This window comes from Cucumis melo, chromosome 5 (genome assembly GCF_025177605.1).
Source record: "Cucumis melo cultivar AY chromosome 5, USDA_Cmelo_AY_1.0, whole genome shotgun sequence".
Lineage (NCBI taxonomy): Eukaryota > Viridiplantae > Streptophyta > Magnoliopsida > Cucurbitales > Cucurbitaceae > Cucumis > Cucumis melo.
In genome coordinates, this window is record NC_066861.1 from 25,773,047 (window position 1) to 25,793,807 (window position 20,761).

Sequence of the window (20,761 nt, forward strand, 5' to 3'; positions counted from 1 at the left end):
CAATTTATCTTTTCAATTTCATCGTTTAATTTTTTTACACAATCGTTTAGATTTGGGGACCCAAATCTAAATGATTTTTTATAAAAAAATTTGGTACACGATTTTTTTAATTCTTTTGCTACACGATCGTTTAGATTTCTTTACACGATCGTGTACTTTTTTTACATGATCGTTTACTTTTTTTTACACGATCGTTTACATTTGGCTACTCCAATTCAAATGAATTTTTTTCAAGATTTTTTATACACACGATCGTTTACATTTGGTTACTCCAATCTAAATGATTTTTTTTTAAAGATTTTTTATACACAATTTTTTATTTTTTTTTACACAATCATTTACTTGTTTTTTACACGATCGTTTACATTTGGCTACTCCAATCTAAATAATTTTTTTTTAAGATTTTTTATACACGATCTTTTAGATTTTGCTATTTTTTTGTACACAGTCTTATACACATTAGATTTTGCTATTTTTTTGTACACAGTCTTATACGAATTCGTTTAGATTTGGTTACCCAAATGCAAACGCGTAAAAAAAGAAAAAAAGAAAGACGATGAAAAAAAATCGCAGCGAAAAAAGAATAGGAAAAGTAGAAAGACGATGGAAAGAAATCGAAGCGGAAAAAAAAAGAAGAAAAACGGTAGAAATATGATGGAAAAAATCGCAGAAAAGAAAAGGAAGAAAGAAGAAAGACGAAATCGAAGAGGAAGAACGAAAAAGACGAAATAGAGGAGAAAGACGAATCGAGAAAGAAAGATGGAAGGACAAATATGAAATATTTAAAAAATGGCTAATTTTATGGATTTTGTTATACGGGTCCGTAAATAATTTGGTGTTTTGTTACATTTAAAATAGTTTTCCTAAGAAAATAAATATAAAGAAAAGAAAGAAAGAATTTTAAAAGAAATAGGAAGAAACACAGAAAAAGGAAATATAAAAGAGAGAGAAAAAAATGTCTCAGTTGATTCATATGTTACAAAATTTAAAATTCCAAAGATATCCAAATATACAAGTTTGAAATTTGAAAAAAATATATAAAAATAAATACTAGAAATTTAAAATTAAAATAATATATATGCATATGCAGAATTTAAATTTCAAATTTCCAAAAATATATTAAAACTCTCAAATTCGAAAATCAAATAATATACCAATTTAAATATTTGAAATTTAAATTCAAATTAAATTAACATATAAATATAAAAATTAAAAAGGAAAAATAAATAAAATAAAACTTGAATGAATCCAAAATAATCATAAATCTTATTTATACTTTGTAACCTTTTTAGTCAAAAGGTTTAGGTTTTGTGGGATTTCGTACCATTTAAAAGTAATTTACATAATTGATCTCCTCATTTTATAATTTTCTATTAGAAAAATCTATATTTGTATACTATTAACTTTTTTTTCCTTTTCAATTACAAATTTTAAATACATTCTTTTTTTAAAAAAAAAATTGTTTAAACAAATAACTAATCCAAAATCATTTCTAAACTTGATAGCTAACACATATATTATTGAAAACTTAAACTAAAATAATGTAATTCCAAAAATGAAAAAGGGTGCAATTTTATACATATATAAGATATATATATATATATATATATATATATATATATATATATATATATATATATATATATATTTCAAATTCATATAGTGTTGACAATACATTATAATAGGAATGATATATTTTGAGTTCTAATTTGGCCATTGTTGATGTACCAAATAAAAAAAGATAGAAGATATACTCCAAAGAAAGCTACTACCTTTAATGATTGATTGATATATATATATATATATCAAAAAGTACCTAGTTATAAATTAAAAAAAAAAAAAAAAAAAAAGCTTTCTTGGGGTACATATTCTTTCACTATTGTTGGGGTTCTTGTGCATTCTTTGGTAGTCCTCATTCATCTATTTTTAAGTAAAGGGAAGGACATATAAAGTTGCATTTTGAACCAAGTACAATAATAAAAGGTGACCTCTCAATTATTTTTTAGAGAACCTAAATACAATAATAATGATAAAAGTTAACATTAAATCAACGATAATAGTAGTAAGATAAAAGTTATATAATATTAAGAAGAAGTCGTGTCTAATAGAAGTTTTAGTTTTATCATTGAGATAATAAAGCTCTTCATCTTTTTACAGTTGATACCTGATATTGCATTACATCTATACGTTTCAATTAAAATGTCATATTTAATGCGATCAAAATGTTTTTTTTTCATTTTAATTACTTTTTTAGATTATATATACATCATTATCTCCTTGGGTCTAGCTAGTAAATAAAAAAGAGAGAAAATAAAAGGAAAGAACTATCCCTATTTCTAACAAAATGATTAATTATATATTGAAGTTATTATTCAAGAATATTAATTTGGTCAAATGAATGAGTTAAAACACTTGATTCAATCAAGTATTTTGTTTTTTTTTTCTTTATTCTTCCTAAGACAATCAATTCGGTTGTTGTGTAACATTTATCGAATGGATCTTCATGTTATGGTAACTAGATTTCAATATATGATAGACTCTTTGCTTGATCTACATTGTAGAGAAGTACTTCAAAGTTTTTCCTTTGTTAATCATAATTCCAAGACAGTTGCAAACAGACTTGCTACACATGTCCACAGATAATAGACATATTTATCAAAGTGTCAAGAAATAATTAATTAATACATTGATTTAACATGGTCATGAATAAGAAGTTAGGGAATGGACAAAAGGGATGAGGTGAGTGAGTGATGAGTTAGCTAGGCCTTAGCTAGTTGGTACTTAAAGGGGAATAGAAATTTGTGTGGGGAACATTTACACATTTTCTTGCTTTTTGCCTTAGGATTTGACTTAGCTTGTTGGGTTTTGCTAAAAAGGATGTCCTTTTGATTAGACCTTAATATATCAAATCCAAAAATGGGCCATTAACAAAATAGTTGGGAACATAAGCACATGCATTTCTCCTAACTTCTCCATAAATCACTACCAAATTATCTTGTCAATCAATTATCATGTACCTTAACAAAATCAATTCAATCTTTAATGACACCATTACAAGATTTATATTAAACTTTAAAATGATGATATGTCTACTAACTTCGTAATTTTTTTAATATCATATACAAGTTTTGTGTTATTGATTAAATTAAATAAGGTTAATATGAAACTATTATATTATGCTAAAGTGAGTTTAATCAATTGTAATTAACATAACCTTTCTCTCTCGAAGTTGAAGGTTTGATCTACATCAAATGCAATTGTATATGATGTATATAAGTTAACAATGACTTCGATGGTAGATATTTATTTTACAAATTTAAAATAAAAGCATTTTTCTTGTAAAATAAAATAATAATAATGATGAAAAAATATTGGATATTGTCTATGATGGAGTAGTGAAATGGCCAAACATAGAATGAAGTGATATAGATAGCAAACCTTCATTTCACAATCTCAATCGGTCAATAGTTTTCATTTCTATTCCAAATTGCAAAGTTATTATTTTAGTATGTTCGCATTATTAATATCAATCTTTATAAAACGATCTATATTTTATTTTTGAAACTACATATTCTTGAATTTTGAGAGAATGCTCTCTACTTTTGATGTAATTTCATTTTTTTTTCATCTTATATTCTAAAAAATTTAATAACTACTTTGTTATAAGGTGTTATTTTTTTTTCCCGAACACAAGCACAAGTATTGAAAAAGAGATTTGAATCACTAACTTTAAGGGAGATGGAAAATATCAACTTCAGTTTAAATACATTAGTTTTGGCTTTAAAATAACTATTTTAACTCTTAAAATTAGAAAAACCAAAGGTCTATTTGATGATGTTTTTGTTTCTTGTTTCTCGTTTCATATATTTCTTGTTTCCTTATTTTCGTTTTGTTGAGAACAAGAAATAAGAATATGTTTGATAACGTATAACACCAAAAAAAATTAGGGTAATTTTGTTACTTAATTATCTTAATCATTTATGATTAGATTATTATAGGTCTTAGATTAATTGGAATGGAAAGTTAAAACAATTTATTTGGTGTAATTTGTTGGATTAATTAAGTATGTATATGGGTATGTATATTCAATTTAAATTTTTGAAATTCGGGGAGAATATCATTAATTTTATGATTTTTGTTATATAATTAATAGTGAAAAACGTTAAGTAAGTGTTGTAATATAATTACTATTGAATAGAAAATTGTTTAATACACGATCGTTTAATTTGATTACACGATCGTTTAGGTTTGGCTAAACGACTTTTTTTTTTAATTCTTTTGCTACACGATCGTTTCTTCTTTTCTATACGATCGTTTAGTTTTGGCTAAACGGTTTTTTTAATTCTTTTGATACATGATCGTTTAGATTTGTCTACCCAATGATTTTTTTTACACGATCGTTTATATTTGGCTACTCCAATCTAAATGCTTTTTTTTTTTCAAAATTCTTTATACACTATCTTTTAAATTTTGCTATTTTTGTACACGGTCATTCAGATTTGATTATCCAAATTTAAAAACCAAATCTACACGACGTAAAAAAAGAATCAAAAAAGAAGAAAGACGATGGAAACAAATCGCAGCACAAAAAAAAAAGGAAAAGAAGAAAGATAATGGAAAGATTAAACGACGTAAAAAAAGAATTAGAAAAAAAAAATGATGAATCGCAGCGAAGAGGAAGACGATAAAAGAATCGCAACGAGAAAAAGAAGAAAGACGAAAGGGCAAATCTAAAATATTTAAAAAAATGTCTAATTTCATGGACTTGATTACACGAACCGTAAATAGTTTGGTTTTTTGTTACATTTATGAAAGTTTTCCTATTTATTATATATGTTTTATTAAAGAAAAGGGGAGTAAATAATAATAAGGTATTATTATTTTGGTTATTATTTGGGGTTATTTATTAGGATTTTGGAATGCGTGAAAGTTAAAAAGAAAAGAAAAAAAATGTTTTCTTTCTTCTCCTCATGGGAACTCTAAGCGGTTGTCGCCCATCTCAACCTCTTCTCTGGTCAGCCTTCGACGAGTCACGTGTGCTGCTTTGTGCTAGCCAAGCTGAAGCTTCTGCTTGCGTCGGTCACCAGTTTGATGAGTCTTTTTGGTATGTATTATGGGTTTTTTAATATCTTAATTAATCGAGACTCTAGATTAAGTTTATTATTGAAATTGATTTTAGTTGTATTTCTTTGGAAAGTCTTTGTCAAAGCTTGAGAACTTAAGGGGTGAATTTTTCCATCAAAGTTGAGTGGATTTTCAAAACCTTCAATTGGGTGGAATTGTGGCTCCGCATAACCTAAGGTAAGGGATCTACTACTGAATCCCCGATTGAGGCTTGGATTAGGATAAGGTGTAATTATGTAAAGAATAATTATTTGCATGTGGGAATTACCTATGCCTTCTGTGAAATAATATATGATATTGTTTACATGCCTATTATGGATTATTGATATACTATGATGTGAATTAGGTGAACCTTTTATTGATGAAGTTTATGCATAGCCTATGGGTTACTGCTATAATTGATTGGATAACTATTGGCTTAGTTATGAGTTATTATGATGGATAACTACTGACTTAGTTATGATGATGTGATAATTGTGAATTATGATGTGTGGCCAGTTTCTTAGTTTGAGGAGTACTGGTATACACATAATTGCATAACTTATGGATTATTATGATAGTTATGTTTGATGGATTGTTATTTACATAACATATGATTTATGTGGAATCATGAGAATGATTATTTACTGAGTTTGTTATAGGCACATATTTTGGATTGATAATGATTGTTAGCTTTAGCTATTAGGATAGTATACCCATGTGCATATTAGCAGCTAAGTATTAAATAAGTATCAACAATATTTTTTCAAAAGAAAAAAAAAAGAATAATTAAGTATCAACAAGACTATAAAGAAAACCAAACATACAATTTTTTTCTAACTTTTAAGATTAAAATATCATGTTCCATAAAGAGGTCCTCCAAATGGGTGGATTACCTTTGGGAGCTAAGTCAAAGATCTCGATGGTCTTATGAGTGGTTGATAAACTACGATTGCTCTTTTCTTTAGGAAGTCTCGACTTCAGAGACAAAGAAAAGGCTTTCTACTTCCCCCTCAAGAGGTAGAACAAGTGAGAGGGCAAAAGGTGAGGACCCTAATGAATCGACTATGAAGGTGGCTATTAGCTACATTAGCGCTCAAGTTCCTTTGATTGCCCTGGCTTCGATGATCAACCCCTGGCAGGCACATTTAGGTTTTGATCTTCGGCCATCCTGGTCCTCAAGACCCAAGACAATCAATATTCTTCCTCGAGATTTTCTTGACTTTCAAAGATGCAAAAGGCCTTGATACGCGTCCCATCCACATAGAAAGATTACCCTCTTCCACACATTACCATGGATGCTACAGCCGCTTTCGACTGTAAGAGGAGAATGAAGGGAGAGGAAGCAGGTAAGAAAAGGTTATTCCCTATTGGCTCACCCTTATATCAGGCCTTGGTACGACCTATACATGATTATTAGGTCATGATGGGCAAATTTTGATAATTCATATCCCCTAACATGAAACAAATTAAACTATCCATTTCAAAACAATGTCTTTAAGAAGAGATTGCAAACAACAAAAGAAGAAGAACGAAATAAGAAAATTGTTTTAAATGACAAAACTAGTCAAAGTAGTTATAATGATGCAGATAATAGTCTATGCAGTATGCAATATTTTGCTATATTTGTAAATATTATGGTTCATTTTGCTATAAATGAAAACAACTATATATGTGTGTGTCTATATATATATATATATTTATATTTATTTATTTATTTGAGTGTCTCACGAGATGAACCAAACTTTTGCAATATATCTAAATACTCAATTACAAATTGTCATATCATTTGGGAAATTTTCATAAATATAACAAACTGCTCAAATATTTACGACCCGTTGTAACAAAGCCCATAAAATTAGTCATTTTTTAAATATTCCAGACTTGCTCTTCCGTCTTTCTTCTCTTTTTCGCTACGATTTTTTCAATCGTCTTTCTTTTCCTTTCCTTTTTATTCGATTTCTTTCCATTGTCTTTATCTTTTTCTCTTTTTTTTTTTTACGTCGTTATTACTTTCTATCGTCTTTCTTCTTTTCCTCTTTTTTTTACGTCGTTTAGATTAGGGTATTTTCTTCTCTCTTTTTACGTCGTTTAAATTAGGGTAACCAAATCTAAAAGATCGTAGATAAAGAATCTTGAAAAAAAAATCATTTAGATTGAAATAGTCAAATCTAAACAATTGTGTAAAGAAAAATAAACGATTGTGTACCAAAAGAATTTGTTTAAAAAAAATCATTTAGCCAAATCTAAAAGATCGTGTAATAAAAGAATCTTGAAAAAATCGTTTAGTCGAATCTAAAAGATCGTGTAGCCAAATCTAAACAATTGTAACCAAATCTAAACGATCGTGTAACCAAATTAAACGATAGCCAAATCTAAACGACTGTGTACCAAACAATAGCTAAATCTAAACGATCATGTACCAAATATATTACGCACGTTGTTGACGTCATGGTTGACGGGACATTTTTTATATTTTCCACTATGGGCCTGTGGACTTTTTTCGTTTTCAAAATTGTTTTATACAGTGTAAATATTTTGTCGCTTTGTTATATTTTTTATAAGGTAGTTAAAGTTTTTGTATTTTTAATTTTTTTAAATTAAATAGAATGCATTAAGACAAATGTAACTTATGCGCATGTAAGTAATACTATTGATAAATAGGAATAATCCAATTAAACCAAACATTACAAGTAATAATAATACGAATACAAAAGTTATCAAATCATTGTGAAAGGCTCTAATTAACAGGCCTAAATTATGGAAAGTTTAGTTGAAAAAATAAACTGCTTTTTGGCTTTGAAATTGCCTTTTATTTTAGTGGGAATCCCAAAAAGATATTCAACTTTATTTGCCTTTCCACATCAATATTTCTCTATTTTTGGGAAGATTTTATGTTAATTATTGTTTTGGGTAATGGGTAAGGTCCCCCAAATGAAACAAATTGAAATTAATTCCATTTCTTTGATGGCCTCAAAGTCTCAAAACTATATTATTCACCATATATATATTCCACCTTTTTTACTTTGATTGTTTTATTTTTCTTAAAAAAAGTAGTTCTTGTGATGTTCTAATAGTCTTTTTTTTTTTTATTATTATTATTATTTCCTACTTTTTTTTTCAAAGATTGTGATTGTGATTGTGATTTAAAGGGGAAAAATGATTTTTTTTCCTTGGTGTTTAAACTTTAGAAGAAAAGAAACTTATTTTAGCCTCCTAACTTTATAAGGAAACAAATCAATTAGATGGTGAATTATATGTGTACTCCTAAGCTTTGAGGATTGTTTAACCTCAAGATTCAAGATTTGAAATCTGATTTTGACATATGATAGTTTCGTACTCCTCTACGACCCAATATAGAATTAATCCAAACTAATTAACTATGCTTAACTTTTTGAGTTATTATGATTGAGTCACTATAAAAGATGTACCTTATTAGTATAGGTAGTAATTTTCAATTTTTCAAAGTCTTTCTTAACCGTACGTTCATATTCTCATGATTTCTTTCATTCAGGTGTTATCTCGGTTTATTCATATCTTTCTCTTAAGTTCAGAGCATCACAGTTGTATCAATTAAAGTATTCAAGTAACAATTGTATCAATTTAAACTTCAAACTTTCTTAAGTGTACCAGTTTACACCGTCCTTCAAAAATTTAGTTCGACCAATTTCGTGTGGAACTTATAATTTGAAACACTTAAAACTCCTAAATTTAACAAGTCAGTCTATTTAAATTGTTCATTACAATTACCAGCGAAGATTATTCGTGTATTTAATCGTAACGACCCAACGCTTTATACTAAGCTGGGATCATTACTGCTAAAAAGGACAATAAAATTTCTTAAATTAAATTTAAAAGTAAAACAAATGTTCATGGTCAAAACTTCAAATACTCATTTAATATGATAAATAAATGAATCGATAGAAATAGATCTCAAATAACTAATTCCTAGTCCGGGCCCTATCTAGTTTTAAAGAGTAACATAAATAAAAGTGCATAAATACTGAAATCGAAATCTAATAACATAAGGTGGAAGCAAAACGTTCCCTATGGCATGTCACGGTCACTTCTTGTCATTCGCCAGCTTTCCTCTGCTCTTTCATCTACATGTACCTGAAAAAAAAATAAACATAAGAGAATGAGTATAAAAAAATATACTCAGTAAGGGATTTACTACAGTCCTGCTAGGTGGCTGTTAACTTTAAATTAGAGTCCTATAAAGTGATACCTCTAACTGGCATGTTCCCGAACACGTGCAATCTGAGATCCCGTAGGAACATCTCTGGTCTTCGGTGAACTCAAAGGAACACCTAGGACAAAATTGGTCTTCGATGAACACAAGGAACACCTAGGACAAACTGGTCTTTAGTGAATCTCGAAAGAAACACTAAGACAATCGGGTTGTAAGTGAACCGATCGAGCCACTCATAAACATATCATCTCATACTGGACTAGTGATCCCGTCGGACTACACAATCATAAAAAGGTGGTGATCTCGAGGAACACTTATGTGGATACGACTCTAATAAAAAAAGCTAACAGTACACCCTATCCATAGCATGCAACATAACATAGCATCATCATATAGCATCATCATAAACATGACCTGAGTATTAATCGAAACATTCTTAATCATGAGATTAATACTTCATGCATAAGCATCAACAATGTCAAATATCATCATCATAAACATAACTCAGTCGGATCTATCAGTCATCATAACCTAGACTAGTCATGACTAGCAATCATCATAAACATAAACATATTATGCATATTAGCTACATCAATGCATAATGGAAAAGTTACATGCAAGCTCTTACTTCAATTTGAAGCTCTAGTAGGAGAATCTCTTACTTGGAGATTAGCTTAATTCACAGAAAACACTCCTGACAGCAAAGTCAAGCTTCTCCAAAAAATTCCAAAAAATCCTAAACAGTAAGGATAAAATACTAAGATAACTAAATTTGCAGTTAAATTAGGATCCAAAAATCTAGATAATTCAACCTACCCAAAGTTGATATCGGATCCAACTCAACCTTAACTTAGGACAACGTTCCACAACTTACTTCCAATTATCTAACCAGTACTTTAAGAAAAATAATTTAATTTAATCTAAAATTAAATTATTTAGGGTCCAAAAATTAGTCTTTGTTGGGCATTAAACCAAACTCAAATCAAACTTACAAAAAATATAGGTGAAAAGGGAAAAATTAAGCTTGGCGGCTCAAATGGCTTGGAAGAGAAGGATCGGCTCGGCTAAGGCAGGGAAAACGACTCGGGTAGGTGGCTCACACGCGCAGGGCGGCTCGGGTTGGCGGCAATGGCAGACGAAAGGTGAAGCTCGACGATGCGCTTGACGCAGCTGGTCGGCTCGATCGTGAGACGGCTCGGGCGATTTTGAATCCGTCGACCCGGACCGGTGAGGCTCGTTGACGACTGCTGAGTGGAGCGATGCGGCGGAAGGCGAAGGAGACGTGGAGGAGAGTGCGACTGAAAGATGTTGTTGACTCGGTTCATGCGAACGAAGACGACTCGGGTTGGGGTGTTAATGTGAAGGGGAGCTTCGACGTTTGCGATGATCGACGAACAGACGACAACCGAGACGATTGACGGATGGAGGCGGCTGACCGAAATAGAGACAGCTGCAAAAGAGAATGTGGCGACGGCGAGGGATGATGAGGGTTTTTTTTCCTTTGAGAGATTAAGGTTTCAATTGGAAGGGATGGATCGCACAACTTTCCATGGGCTATTAAATAAAAATAATAATATTATTATTACTATTATTTTTATTTCTCTCTCTTCAATTAAAACCCACGAATCTTCTTTTTATCTTCTTTTTACCTTTTTTTTCAAAATAAAATCAATACTTCTCTCTCCTCAACCAATCACATCACTTTATCTTTCCAAACTAATAACTCACTCTCTAATAATTATCTTATTTTCATAATACAATCATTTTAAACTTTAAATTCAAATAATTATATACTCTTATATAATTATCCAAAATTCTCTAAAATACATAACTCCTAAAACAAACCAAATCAATCATTGAAGCCAATTCAATTAACTAGATATTTTCCAAAGTATCTAATTAATTCTAATTCCTACAGATCAAGGATTTCCACAATTAAATCATATAACATCCAAAATAATTCCAACATTAGTCAAAATTAAACTTAAGATAATTAAAATAAATTATCTTAATTTAAAGCGTTACATTAATTTTCAATCTAGTGTACACTTATTCTAATGTCAAAGAGAATTTTCAAAAGAAACCCATACTAAAAGTGATTACACAAGAAAAGGCAACCTAACTTCACATTTATAGGAAAAAGGCAGTTTGTTAGGATTTAAACATAATACAACCGAAAAACAAACCCTAAACAAGAAATATTACCCCCAAGGCTCAAAACAATATCGAAAAAACCAAGATACACAAGAATGGCCAATAAAATGCAACGTTAGCTAAGATCAATTAGAATAACGTATGTTCCACATCAAAAAATTTAAATTAAATCATTTACGAAAGTTAAGAATTTAGAAGTTGCCCATAAAGTTTTTCCAAAGAACGTAATTGGAGATATAAATTGATACACTTATAAAAGTTTTAAGTTTATAAATAATTGTTAGTTCATAGTTCAAAGGTATATAGAACCATATATTTGTTCAACATCTAAATACAATTCATAGTAAAAATAAAAGAAATAATGAGAATGACATCACTAGAGAAATGGTCACTTCTAAGATAAGTTGGAGTGGGGCCTAATAGTACTTGAGTTGTGATCATATACTAAAAAACAATTTATGATAATTTTAATTCTTTTGTTATCTCAATTCTCATCCCATACTCGATGAGTAAATAAAAGAAAACAACCTACAACCTACAAGAAATAAAGTCAAATAAATTTTTTTGGAGTTCAATAATTTGAATAATTGAGTATCAAATTAAATTTTTGTATCTAATTATGGGACACCTCATAAAGTCGAGAGAGAGGGAAAAAACATCAAAACTAGCCACCTCTTCTAACCCTCCTTATCTGATTTCTCGACCTCTCCAAAAATTCTATAGTTTCTCTCAAACCAAATATTTCCACTAAACTTCAAAAACAACTTTCACGCCACAACATTTTGGTTTCTCTCTCGAGGGAGAATGCAAAAGCACTTCTTTCGATATACATCTCTCACAGCGTTTTGAAATGAACTTTTTAAGCACTTAAAACGGTTTTTCCAAATACAATCTGAGATGAAATGAAGGTGTGCCACATCTGTTATTCCTTGACCATTCTTAGTATCATTCAAGTCATGAGTGTGTTTATATCACATAGGGAATATCATTGTACAAAACTGTCATCTTCACTCAAGAAGCTTGAAAAGAATATAGCAATGAAGCAATAGTCAAAAACGCTAACGTAACAAATGGCTGAATCAACCACTGATTTGGCCAAGCTTATTCTCTGATCCAAAATGGAGAAATTGTATCTGCTCAATGAATCTTCAACTATACTGCAGTACGCCAAGATTAAACTTTGGTTTCAACCAAGCTAAAGAGGAGGGAAAAGACTAAGCAATTAGCATACATGCAAAATTTTGTTAATGTTCTACACATCAACTTTTAAGTTGTGTAAAGTTGATCACCACATGCAGGTTTCAGTTGAAGCAAACAATTCTAGGATGTAAAAGCTTAGCTACAAATCCATAAACGGTTTCAGGGGAGAAACTCATATGAAGATAGAGAATGGGAGAGAATTTTATTTTTCATTATTAAGTCTAATCTACTTACAAATTTTCATCATATTCAGCCTTGAGGCAGTTGCATTATGCCTCTCCGGTCATCTCCCAGTGGTAGCGAGAAATATGTGTGTATGCAAGCATCAGAACCTGATTAAACTTCAGATACTTAATGACAGTACGTCTCCAAGTCCAAAGCGGGATCTCATGCTCGATCATTTATACTCCTAGATACTGAGTAATTATGAACAAGTTGAAGCAGAATGTCAAGGCCGTGGGATGGCTTTTTCTTTTTTTTTCAAAATACAGAGACAATCTGCCTAATGAATGTGATTTCTTCAAAAATAATCTGCATACAGTAAAGAGATTTAAATGCCATCAGCCCTGATCACTGACTAGGTAAAATAGAAAAACAACACTGCAAATTCCACTCACATGCAACTTAGTTAGCTATAAGATCATTTTTGCTGGTGGGTTTCACACTGCTGGCATTAACACAAGAAGCTTGTTCATTAGCCTGCAGTAAAGAACATCATTCATGGGAATCAAAAATCAGATTAAGAGTGAATAAACAATAATGTTAATTCTTAATTATATCTCAATTCTAATAAAGAATTGTCTAATATTCTATACCAACACCGAGGAATCATCGAATCGAGCACTGAATAAATAATATATGTTTTTCCTTGTAAATAATCAATCGAAGTCATATAAAATTCACCAAATAATGGTTCAAAGAGCAACCGGATAATTCAATATTTCCATGAAGGATTAAAATTAGTTTTTCTTTCTTTCTTTCTTTCTTTTTCTTTGGGTGAGGGGAGTCCAAAAATATAGGAAGAAGATAGAATTTACACTTAGTCTTCTAATTTTTTATGGGACAGTAGCAAATATTGCAAATAAATTCAAAGTATTAATATATATAACATTTTAAGAAAACTGCGAATATAGCAAAATCTGTCAGAGCTCTATCAATAATTATCAATGATAGAAGTATAACCAATAGATCACATTACAAATATTGGTCTATCACTAATAGACTATAAAAGTCTATGAGCGATAGAACAATAGACTTTGCTATATTCACAATTTTCTAAAAATAATGGTATACACTTGATTTACCCTAAAATTGCTACCCATTATAATTACTTTTTTTATTTATTTTTCTAAATAAACATTTTAATTCTTGAAGTTCGAGAAAGTATAAAAGTAATCTCTAAAATCATTGTTTTACAAGGGCCAATGATGGAAAGCTGAGTAGGGTAAGTGAAATGATGATGTAGTTGTGCTTAAATCATCAGTTTTAAATAACATGGGAAATTTTTATTTGACTGTTTAGAAGCACATACACTTTAGTTTGCGAGTCCATGTCCGACACGTATTGGACACTTGGACATTCCGACACTTGGTGGACACTTAACACTTGTTAGTGCAACAATGCATTAAACATGCATAGAACACTCGTTGAATAGACCACAAAAACACATATATGACAATAATAATAACTTTTGAATGTGGAATACATCAAGCTAAGTTTTTTAAGTATATAAATGCATCAAAATTCATTTACTATGCATTTTCTTTTACTATAAAAGTAATATATATTTTTCAAAAATGAATATTTTAATAAATTTGTCTTTGCCATGTTGTGTTCTAAAATTTTAAATATAACATGTCGTCGTATCGTGTCTGTGCATCTTAGTTTGATAGTATGTTTTGTCCTCTATGGAAAAACTCTATTGACATGTCTCTCTTTCTCTCTAACCTAGCCGGCATTCTGCTTACCAGCAGAAAGAGTTGCAATAAAATCCCACCAAAACAACACTGATGATCTAGAAACCAGCAACTCTATGTAATCAACACTTTTTTAACCATCCCACCATCTTCTTCTTGCCAGCACTTTCCAGATCAACACTAATCCAGTAAGAAAAAGAATCCCACCAAAAGAGTTTGAGAAGAAGGTGTCAAGATAGAGGACGAAAGAGGGTTATTGGTACGCTGAGTTTCTTCAGTAGAGTTGAAACCAGTTCGGTTGTAACCGCCAAGAGTGTTTTTGGGGGATTGACCATATGAGAGAGAGAAAGGTGACTGACAGTGTACACTGGTTTTCTACAGATTGAGGTGTGCTTGGTAAATGGGTTTAATCTTTTATTCCTGAATGTGTTTTAATTAGGTGATTCTTCTTAATGTTACTAAGAGGAAGGGAAACCGACACCAGAGATTATTTAGAGACCATTCGGTAACGTTTGTGTTTCATGTTTCTTTTCTTTTTTCAGAACAAGAAACAGAAATATGTTTTAATAACTATCTTATTTACGGTTCCTTGGAGAAAGAAAAACAAAACAAAACAGAAACTCGTTTTTAACCTTTCTTGTTTTTTTTTAATTACATTTTCTCCATATTTTATAATTCAAATATAATCTAATTATATAAAATAAAAAATATAAAGAATGCATTAAAATATAAAAAATAATTATCAAATACACATAAGTTCCTATGTAAAATTAATAACAATAATAAAATTGTTTATATCTTTCATATGTTGCTAAAGTTTGATTTACAATATTATTTCTCACACAAGTCATTTATTTTAAATTTTAAATGATGTAGACTCAAATCTAACTCGATTAATGTCGTGGTTGAAAAAAAGTATTAAAATGAACCTAAATGAATATATCAATAAACAAAATTTATATATTGTAAAATTATATCTGGTTTTGTCGGAAAGAAAAATAAAAATAATAATTTTGAAAATAAACATATATAAATGCATATTGCAAAATTTAAAATTTAAAATTAAAAAAATATTTATATATGCATGTTAAAACAAGAAATTATTTTACATGACAAAATTGCTAAAAGAAATATTTACAAATGTTGTGATATTTTGCTATTGTTTGTAAAATATTTTGGTTCATTTCTCTAATTAGAAAAACTCTATTGAAAATTTGAAATTTGAAAATCAAAACTATATATAAATCTAAATACTTGAAAAGGTAATTATAATGGATAGTAATTTTTAGAATAATTATTAAGTATGTAGCAATATTTTAAAAAAATTGCAAATATAGCAAAGTCTATCAACGATAGAAGTCTATCAGTGATAGACTTCTATCGTTGATAGACTCGTATAGTTTATGAGTGATAGATCAACATTTACTACCTGGTCTATCAGTGATAGACTCCTATCATTGATAGATTTTGACAAATTTTGCTATATTTGCAATTTTTTTAAAATGTTGCAATATACTTAATTATTTTGAATGAAATTGCTACATTTGCAACTATCCCGAACCGCATGGAAAAATTGAAATTTGGAAATCAAAATAATATATAAATCTAAAAATGTGACAATTCAAAATTAAATTAACATATAAATATAAATAAAGAAAAAAGTATAAATAAAGAAAGAAATATAGAGATGAGGGAAACATAAAAGAAAAAAATTAAAATATATATATAAAAAAAAAAACAAACAAACAAACAAAAATGTAGATTTGATCTCAAAACCATAAAGTTGAGAAGTGTCATGGACATGCTTCCGAACTAACTAGCCAAGTCTACACTTTGTTGCATTTAAGAAACAATTTTGGCCTCATTTTTAGGTAGGTTTATCGAATTTTAGGAACATGAAACATGAACAAAAAAACATAAAACAGAAATGTTATCAAGCTCATAAAAGTTTGAAACAAGTATGCTAAAAACTTAATTTAAGAAAGTTCAAAATATATATCAGCAAACCTGTCTAAGAGCTGGAGTCATTGAAGGATCGGTGCCACCATTTGGCACCATGGGTGAATTAATGTTTGGAGATGTATCTTTCGAGCTACAGGCTGCAGTTGAACCAAAATTATCCACAGGAGCTACTGCCATACTGGAATTAGTCACAAAAGGCCCTCCAGAAAACGGTGCAACCGGTCCACGTGGCATAGGCATGGGAAGTCCTTGACCAGGAAGTCCAAGAACTTGAAAGTTAGAACTTGGCAGTCCATGCATTACAGTTTGAGCTGGCATTGATGGGCCAGGGAAATGCATTCCTTGCATGTGTGGCACTGGAACCATAGGAATACCACCATTCATGTCTGGCATACCTATCCCAAATCCCATTCCTACGCCCATGGGCGGGTAAATGTGAGGTGTATTCATGGGTGGCATTGCTCCAGGGAACATCATGGGAGGCATGAACAAACCAGCTCCCATTGACATAATCTGAATAATGAGTGAAATACTTTAACAGGTTACTGAATTGTTTTACACAACGGAAACTTCCAAGTTGTGTAAGGTCGACAGAGTCGAAGAAATAAAAATTTCTGCCTCAGGGAACAGAGCATCACCTGAACCTGAAGTTGAAGCGTTTTCAAGTACTCAATGGCTTCATCGAGCATGGATGCTTTGTCGACCTAGTAATTCCATGTAGATTAGTAAGAGAAAAAAAATCAAGCCATGCTACTTTCAAGCAACAAATGAACACCCTGAAGAGAGAATAACCCAACCTTATTACAATTTGGTATCAGTTCTTGCAGTGCACGCATCTTCTCGTTGATCCTATCTCTTCGTCGCTGTCACAAAGTGTTAAGAATGAGTCCACTTAAGAACAAAAAGGAAAAACTTTATATATGAAGCAAAAAAAAACTGCAGTTCTCGTAACAAGACTCACTCTTTCTGATAAATTATGAACTTCTGCAGCCCTGCTTCTTTTCGAACCAGTTCCTCGACCAGAAGTCACTCTCTTCACATCATTGCAATCTTCTTCTACATCCTGCACTTGTAAATACTTTTCATTTATCTATTTGGAAAACGATCAAGATACACAAGGCAAGACAAAGATACAACTTAGAACTCACATCACTATGCCATTCAGAATCCTCAGTGTCATGACATTTTCTCTTCCTATTAAGTGGCGGATCATCAGAAGCTCCCTCCACGCTATTCCGTGAACAAAGGGAAGCAGCAATTACAGATTCAACAGCCTTCTCACTATCTGCATATCCTTTCGTTGCACCAACTTCAAGACAATGTTTGAGGCGGTCATCATGGTCAGCTGAATCACCCAAACAAGCAGCCTCAGGCTGTTTGTTAGCCTGTGATTGCTCAGGAGGCTTGGCATCTGATGGATTTTTACCATCTATGGAAGGAACTACCGCATTTTTACAACCTGAATTTGATTCATTTCTTATACCACCTTGGATTGCAATTAATGAAGATTCACGGGGTTGACTATTAGCAGCCGAACTGTTCTTAACCATGCTGTCCAAATTGCGTGAACCACCAGTTCCAGGGACACCATGATTCTGAGGATTGGATTTGAGAAGAGCGGCAGGTCGCAGAAAGTGGGAGAAATTTATGATATTGGATGCATTATTTGGAGGAGTTGGATCTAGCTTTTGCCTTGCAGTGCTTGAAGAACTGCTTGCAATCAATGGAACCTGAGGAGAGTGGCCCACAAGAGAATCATGAAGAATCTTGCCTGTAGTATTTTCAGTTCCTCCAGCACATTTTGTTCTGAGATGTGGAAATGATGTCTGACTTTGCTGGGATGCTGATGAATGTAATTGGTTCGTGCTACTTCTAGCTCTTGCAGCTGAAACATCTAATGAAGAAAGCTTGGAAATATTGCCATCTTCTAGATTAGCACCGTGCATAGAATTTAGGTGCATATCTCTCTCTCTGTTTACCTGATTACCGCCACTAGCTTTGCCTATAGAAGATGCAATGCTATTACGTGAGGGAAAGTCATTAACAGTGACCCCAGATAATTCAGGTAAGAAATCGGAAGAATAATCGTGTTGCAGATGTCCATCAAGAGGATAACTTAGCCAAGGCACCATATCATCATCGTCGTCATGAGCTAATTCGACATCCGGAGAAGGGGCCGTTGACATAACATCTCTTACTACAGAATCAATAGCCCCAAACTTTCCCATCTTTGCATTGTTGAAATATCCTACATCTCTATCTCTATCCCTGGGACTATGAGTTGGTAAACATTGAGCCTGTGAAGTGTTTAAATTTGAGTTCTTCCTGGTCCTATTGGACTGGCCTTGCAGCAAAATTTGACCATTCTCCCACACCAGCTCGAAAACATCATTCTCAGGACTATATTCGAACCCCAAGAGAAACAAAAAGCTAAAATTTAGAACAAATATACATAGAACAAAACCCAGAAACCAAAAAAATACTTCACAAACAATAAGCAAAGAAATAATGATGATCCTTAAGATCCAAAAGTCAAGTCTAGCTAAAAGACTTACTTCATAGATAAATCAGAAGCAACCATGTTGTTCTTGTCTTGAGTTGAATCAAGTTTCCCTCTGGCCACACGATAAAGCTCAGATAGAGGCATGGTTGGAAAATGGTAAAGAAAAGAAAAAAAGAAAAAGAAAAAAAAAAAAAAAAAAACTCTGCGCCTCTTTACTGGGAAATAAGTCACGTTTAAACTCCACAAGCTAAACCCAAATGAATAAAATAAGACGAACCCAGTTGAATACAAAGAGGATTAAACACCTCTAAATCATCAAAGTGGCTTACAAATAGGTAAAACCAATGTCCCTATCAGTGGAGTCAAATAGAGTTTTGGGAGAAAATATATTTTAACAACTCAAAAGGGGTATTAAATAAAGCAATTGTTTAATGAATCTCAGAGACACCCAAATCCAAAATTAAGCTCCTAAGCTCATATTAATATAAAAGAAACTCGAGAAGAAAGGCAAATCCAACAGATCCCAGATGAAATATTTGTTTAATAGGCCGAGTCTGACGAGCAAGAAAGAGGAAATTAGTGAAAGAAGAGTATATTTACTTGAAGAAGACAAACGAAAAGCCTGACAAATGACATCCAAACCAGAAACAAGGGAAAAACCTGAAGAAATTCGGCGGCTAAACGAACGGAAAAGAAACAAAAACGAGAGGGAAAAGTGAGATCCTCGAAGCAGTCCAAATACACGAATCCAAATGCATTGAAAATGCGAATTGGGGTTTAATCGAACGATCCAGAAAGCTGTAGTTTAGCCAAAAACAAGTAGGAAAAAGAAGAGAGAAAGAAGATCCCAATGGAACGTGAAAGAAGGGAAATGGGCAAAAGGGCAAAAGGGCGACAGAGTTATAGCAAGAAAAATGAAGGGTAAGAGAGTGAAAACAAAATAGAGCGCATCTGAGTGGAGAAAAGGACGGTGACACCTTCTGAATCTTAGTCTCAAATCAAGTCGGAAGTGGGTCCACCATGAAACCTCTGGTCAAGATGAACTGGGTCACCCACCACCGCCACCACCGTCGTCATGGCCACCGCGAACTGGTGGTTAAGTGCAGAGAAACTCTGTTCATCAATCATTGAATGAAACTATACATTGACAAGATTGAATTTTGATGAAGTTTAAGAAGAAGGGTGTTGGTCTTCTTGTTGTTCCTGCAGTTTGCTCCCTAAGATTGAGGCAAAACCGAATCGTTTGAATGAAATGGATGATTGAACATACAGTCTCTGCAGATTAAAGTTGCTCCCCCATTCCATATTCTTATCCGAGTGGCATCTTTCTTTTTTGTTGTGTATTGTGTTTGTTGTTTGTATCTGATCTCTCAGCATTTTTGTGCAATGCGATACATTGCATGTATTGCATTGGGTGTCATCCTTTTTTGGATAATATTAGAGATAGAGATATAAAAGAGAAGAGAGCACTATGCACCATTTTAAGCTCTAATCTAAAGCTTTCATGTTAGTATCTCATGTGTATTTCTTTTTTAAAAAATAATATTTTTAAATATAGAAAAATCAACTAAACTCCTTATGAAGCAAAGCGAGGATCCACACGAATATAAGATAGAATACTATTTGTATCTATCTATATTATGATAGATATATCTTCTATATGAAAATTGTGTAAATGAAATGTTATTCATTATAATTATTCTAAAAATTATATAGAGATATGAGAAAAGT

General features: G+C 31.5%; 1 protein-coding gene and 1 long non-coding RNA gene across 10 annotated transcripts; both read right to left on the reverse strand.

Moving 5' to 3' along the window:
• Window positions 1-8,976: 8,976 nt before the first annotated feature.
• On the reverse strand, window positions 8,977-10,894 carry LOC103493860 (uncharacterized). Of its 4 annotated transcripts, none has more exons than XR_007820931.1 (3): window positions 10,288-10,849; window positions 9,332-10,031; window positions 8,977-9,216 (listed from the first exon to the last, which is right to left on the reverse strand). It is a non-coding gene; the product is annotated as an uncharacterized LOC103493860 (long non-coding RNA). The 4 variants fall into 4 exon arrangements; XR_007820932.1 differs by having other exon boundaries at window positions 9,332-9,571; window positions 9,958-10,848; XR_007820930.1 differs by having other exon boundaries at window positions 9,332-9,571; window positions 10,288-10,845.
• A 1,453-nt stretch (window positions 10,895-12,347) lies between these two features.
• On the reverse strand, window positions 12,348-20,442 carry LOC103493865 (transcription factor PIF3). Of its 6 annotated transcripts, none has more exons than XR_538529.3 (9): window positions 19,083-20,442; window positions 17,676-18,927; window positions 17,489-17,590; window positions 17,325-17,390; window positions 17,166-17,231; window positions 16,573-17,040; window positions 13,267-13,348; window positions 12,884-13,180; window positions 12,348-12,606 (listed from the first exon to the last, which is right to left on the reverse strand). XR_538529.3 is itself a non-coding variant. In XM_051084638.1 (9 exons), the coding sequence occupies exons 2-8, from the start codon at window positions 19,106-19,108 to the stop codon at window positions 13,274-13,276; spliced, it is 2,055 nt and encodes a 684-aa protein (XP_050940595.1). In that variant the 5' UTR covers window positions 19,109-19,142; window positions 20,008-20,441; the 3' UTR covers window positions 12,652-13,180; window positions 13,267-13,273. The 6 variants fall into 6 exon arrangements, 4 of the variants coding, with proteins under 4 accessions (XP_050940595.1, XP_008453053.1, XP_050940594.1 ...); XR_007820933.1 differs by having other exon boundaries at window positions 12,348-12,644; XM_051084638.1 differs by lacking the exon at window positions 12,348-12,606 and having other exon boundaries at window positions 12,652-13,180; window positions 19,083-19,142; window positions 20,008-20,441.
• Window positions 20,443-20,761: the final 319 nt, after the last annotated feature.

What these genes read in the sequence shown, in the direction of transcription:
- LOC103493865 (XM_008454821.3), bottom strand. Translation starts at nt 19,174, where the DNA reads ATGCCTCTATCTGAGCTTTATCGTGTGGCCAGAGGGAAACTTGATTCA. An exon ending in ATTCTGAATGGCATAGTGAT is followed by an intron (nt 17,591 to 17,675) that starts GTGAGTTCTAAG and finishes TTACAAGTGCAG; the next exon opens with GATGTAGAAGAAGATTGCAA. An exon ending in TGATACCAAATTGTAATAAG is followed by an intron (nt 17,232 to 17,324) that starts GTTGGGTTATTC and finishes TGGAATTACTAG; the next exon opens with GTCGACAAAGCATCCATGCT.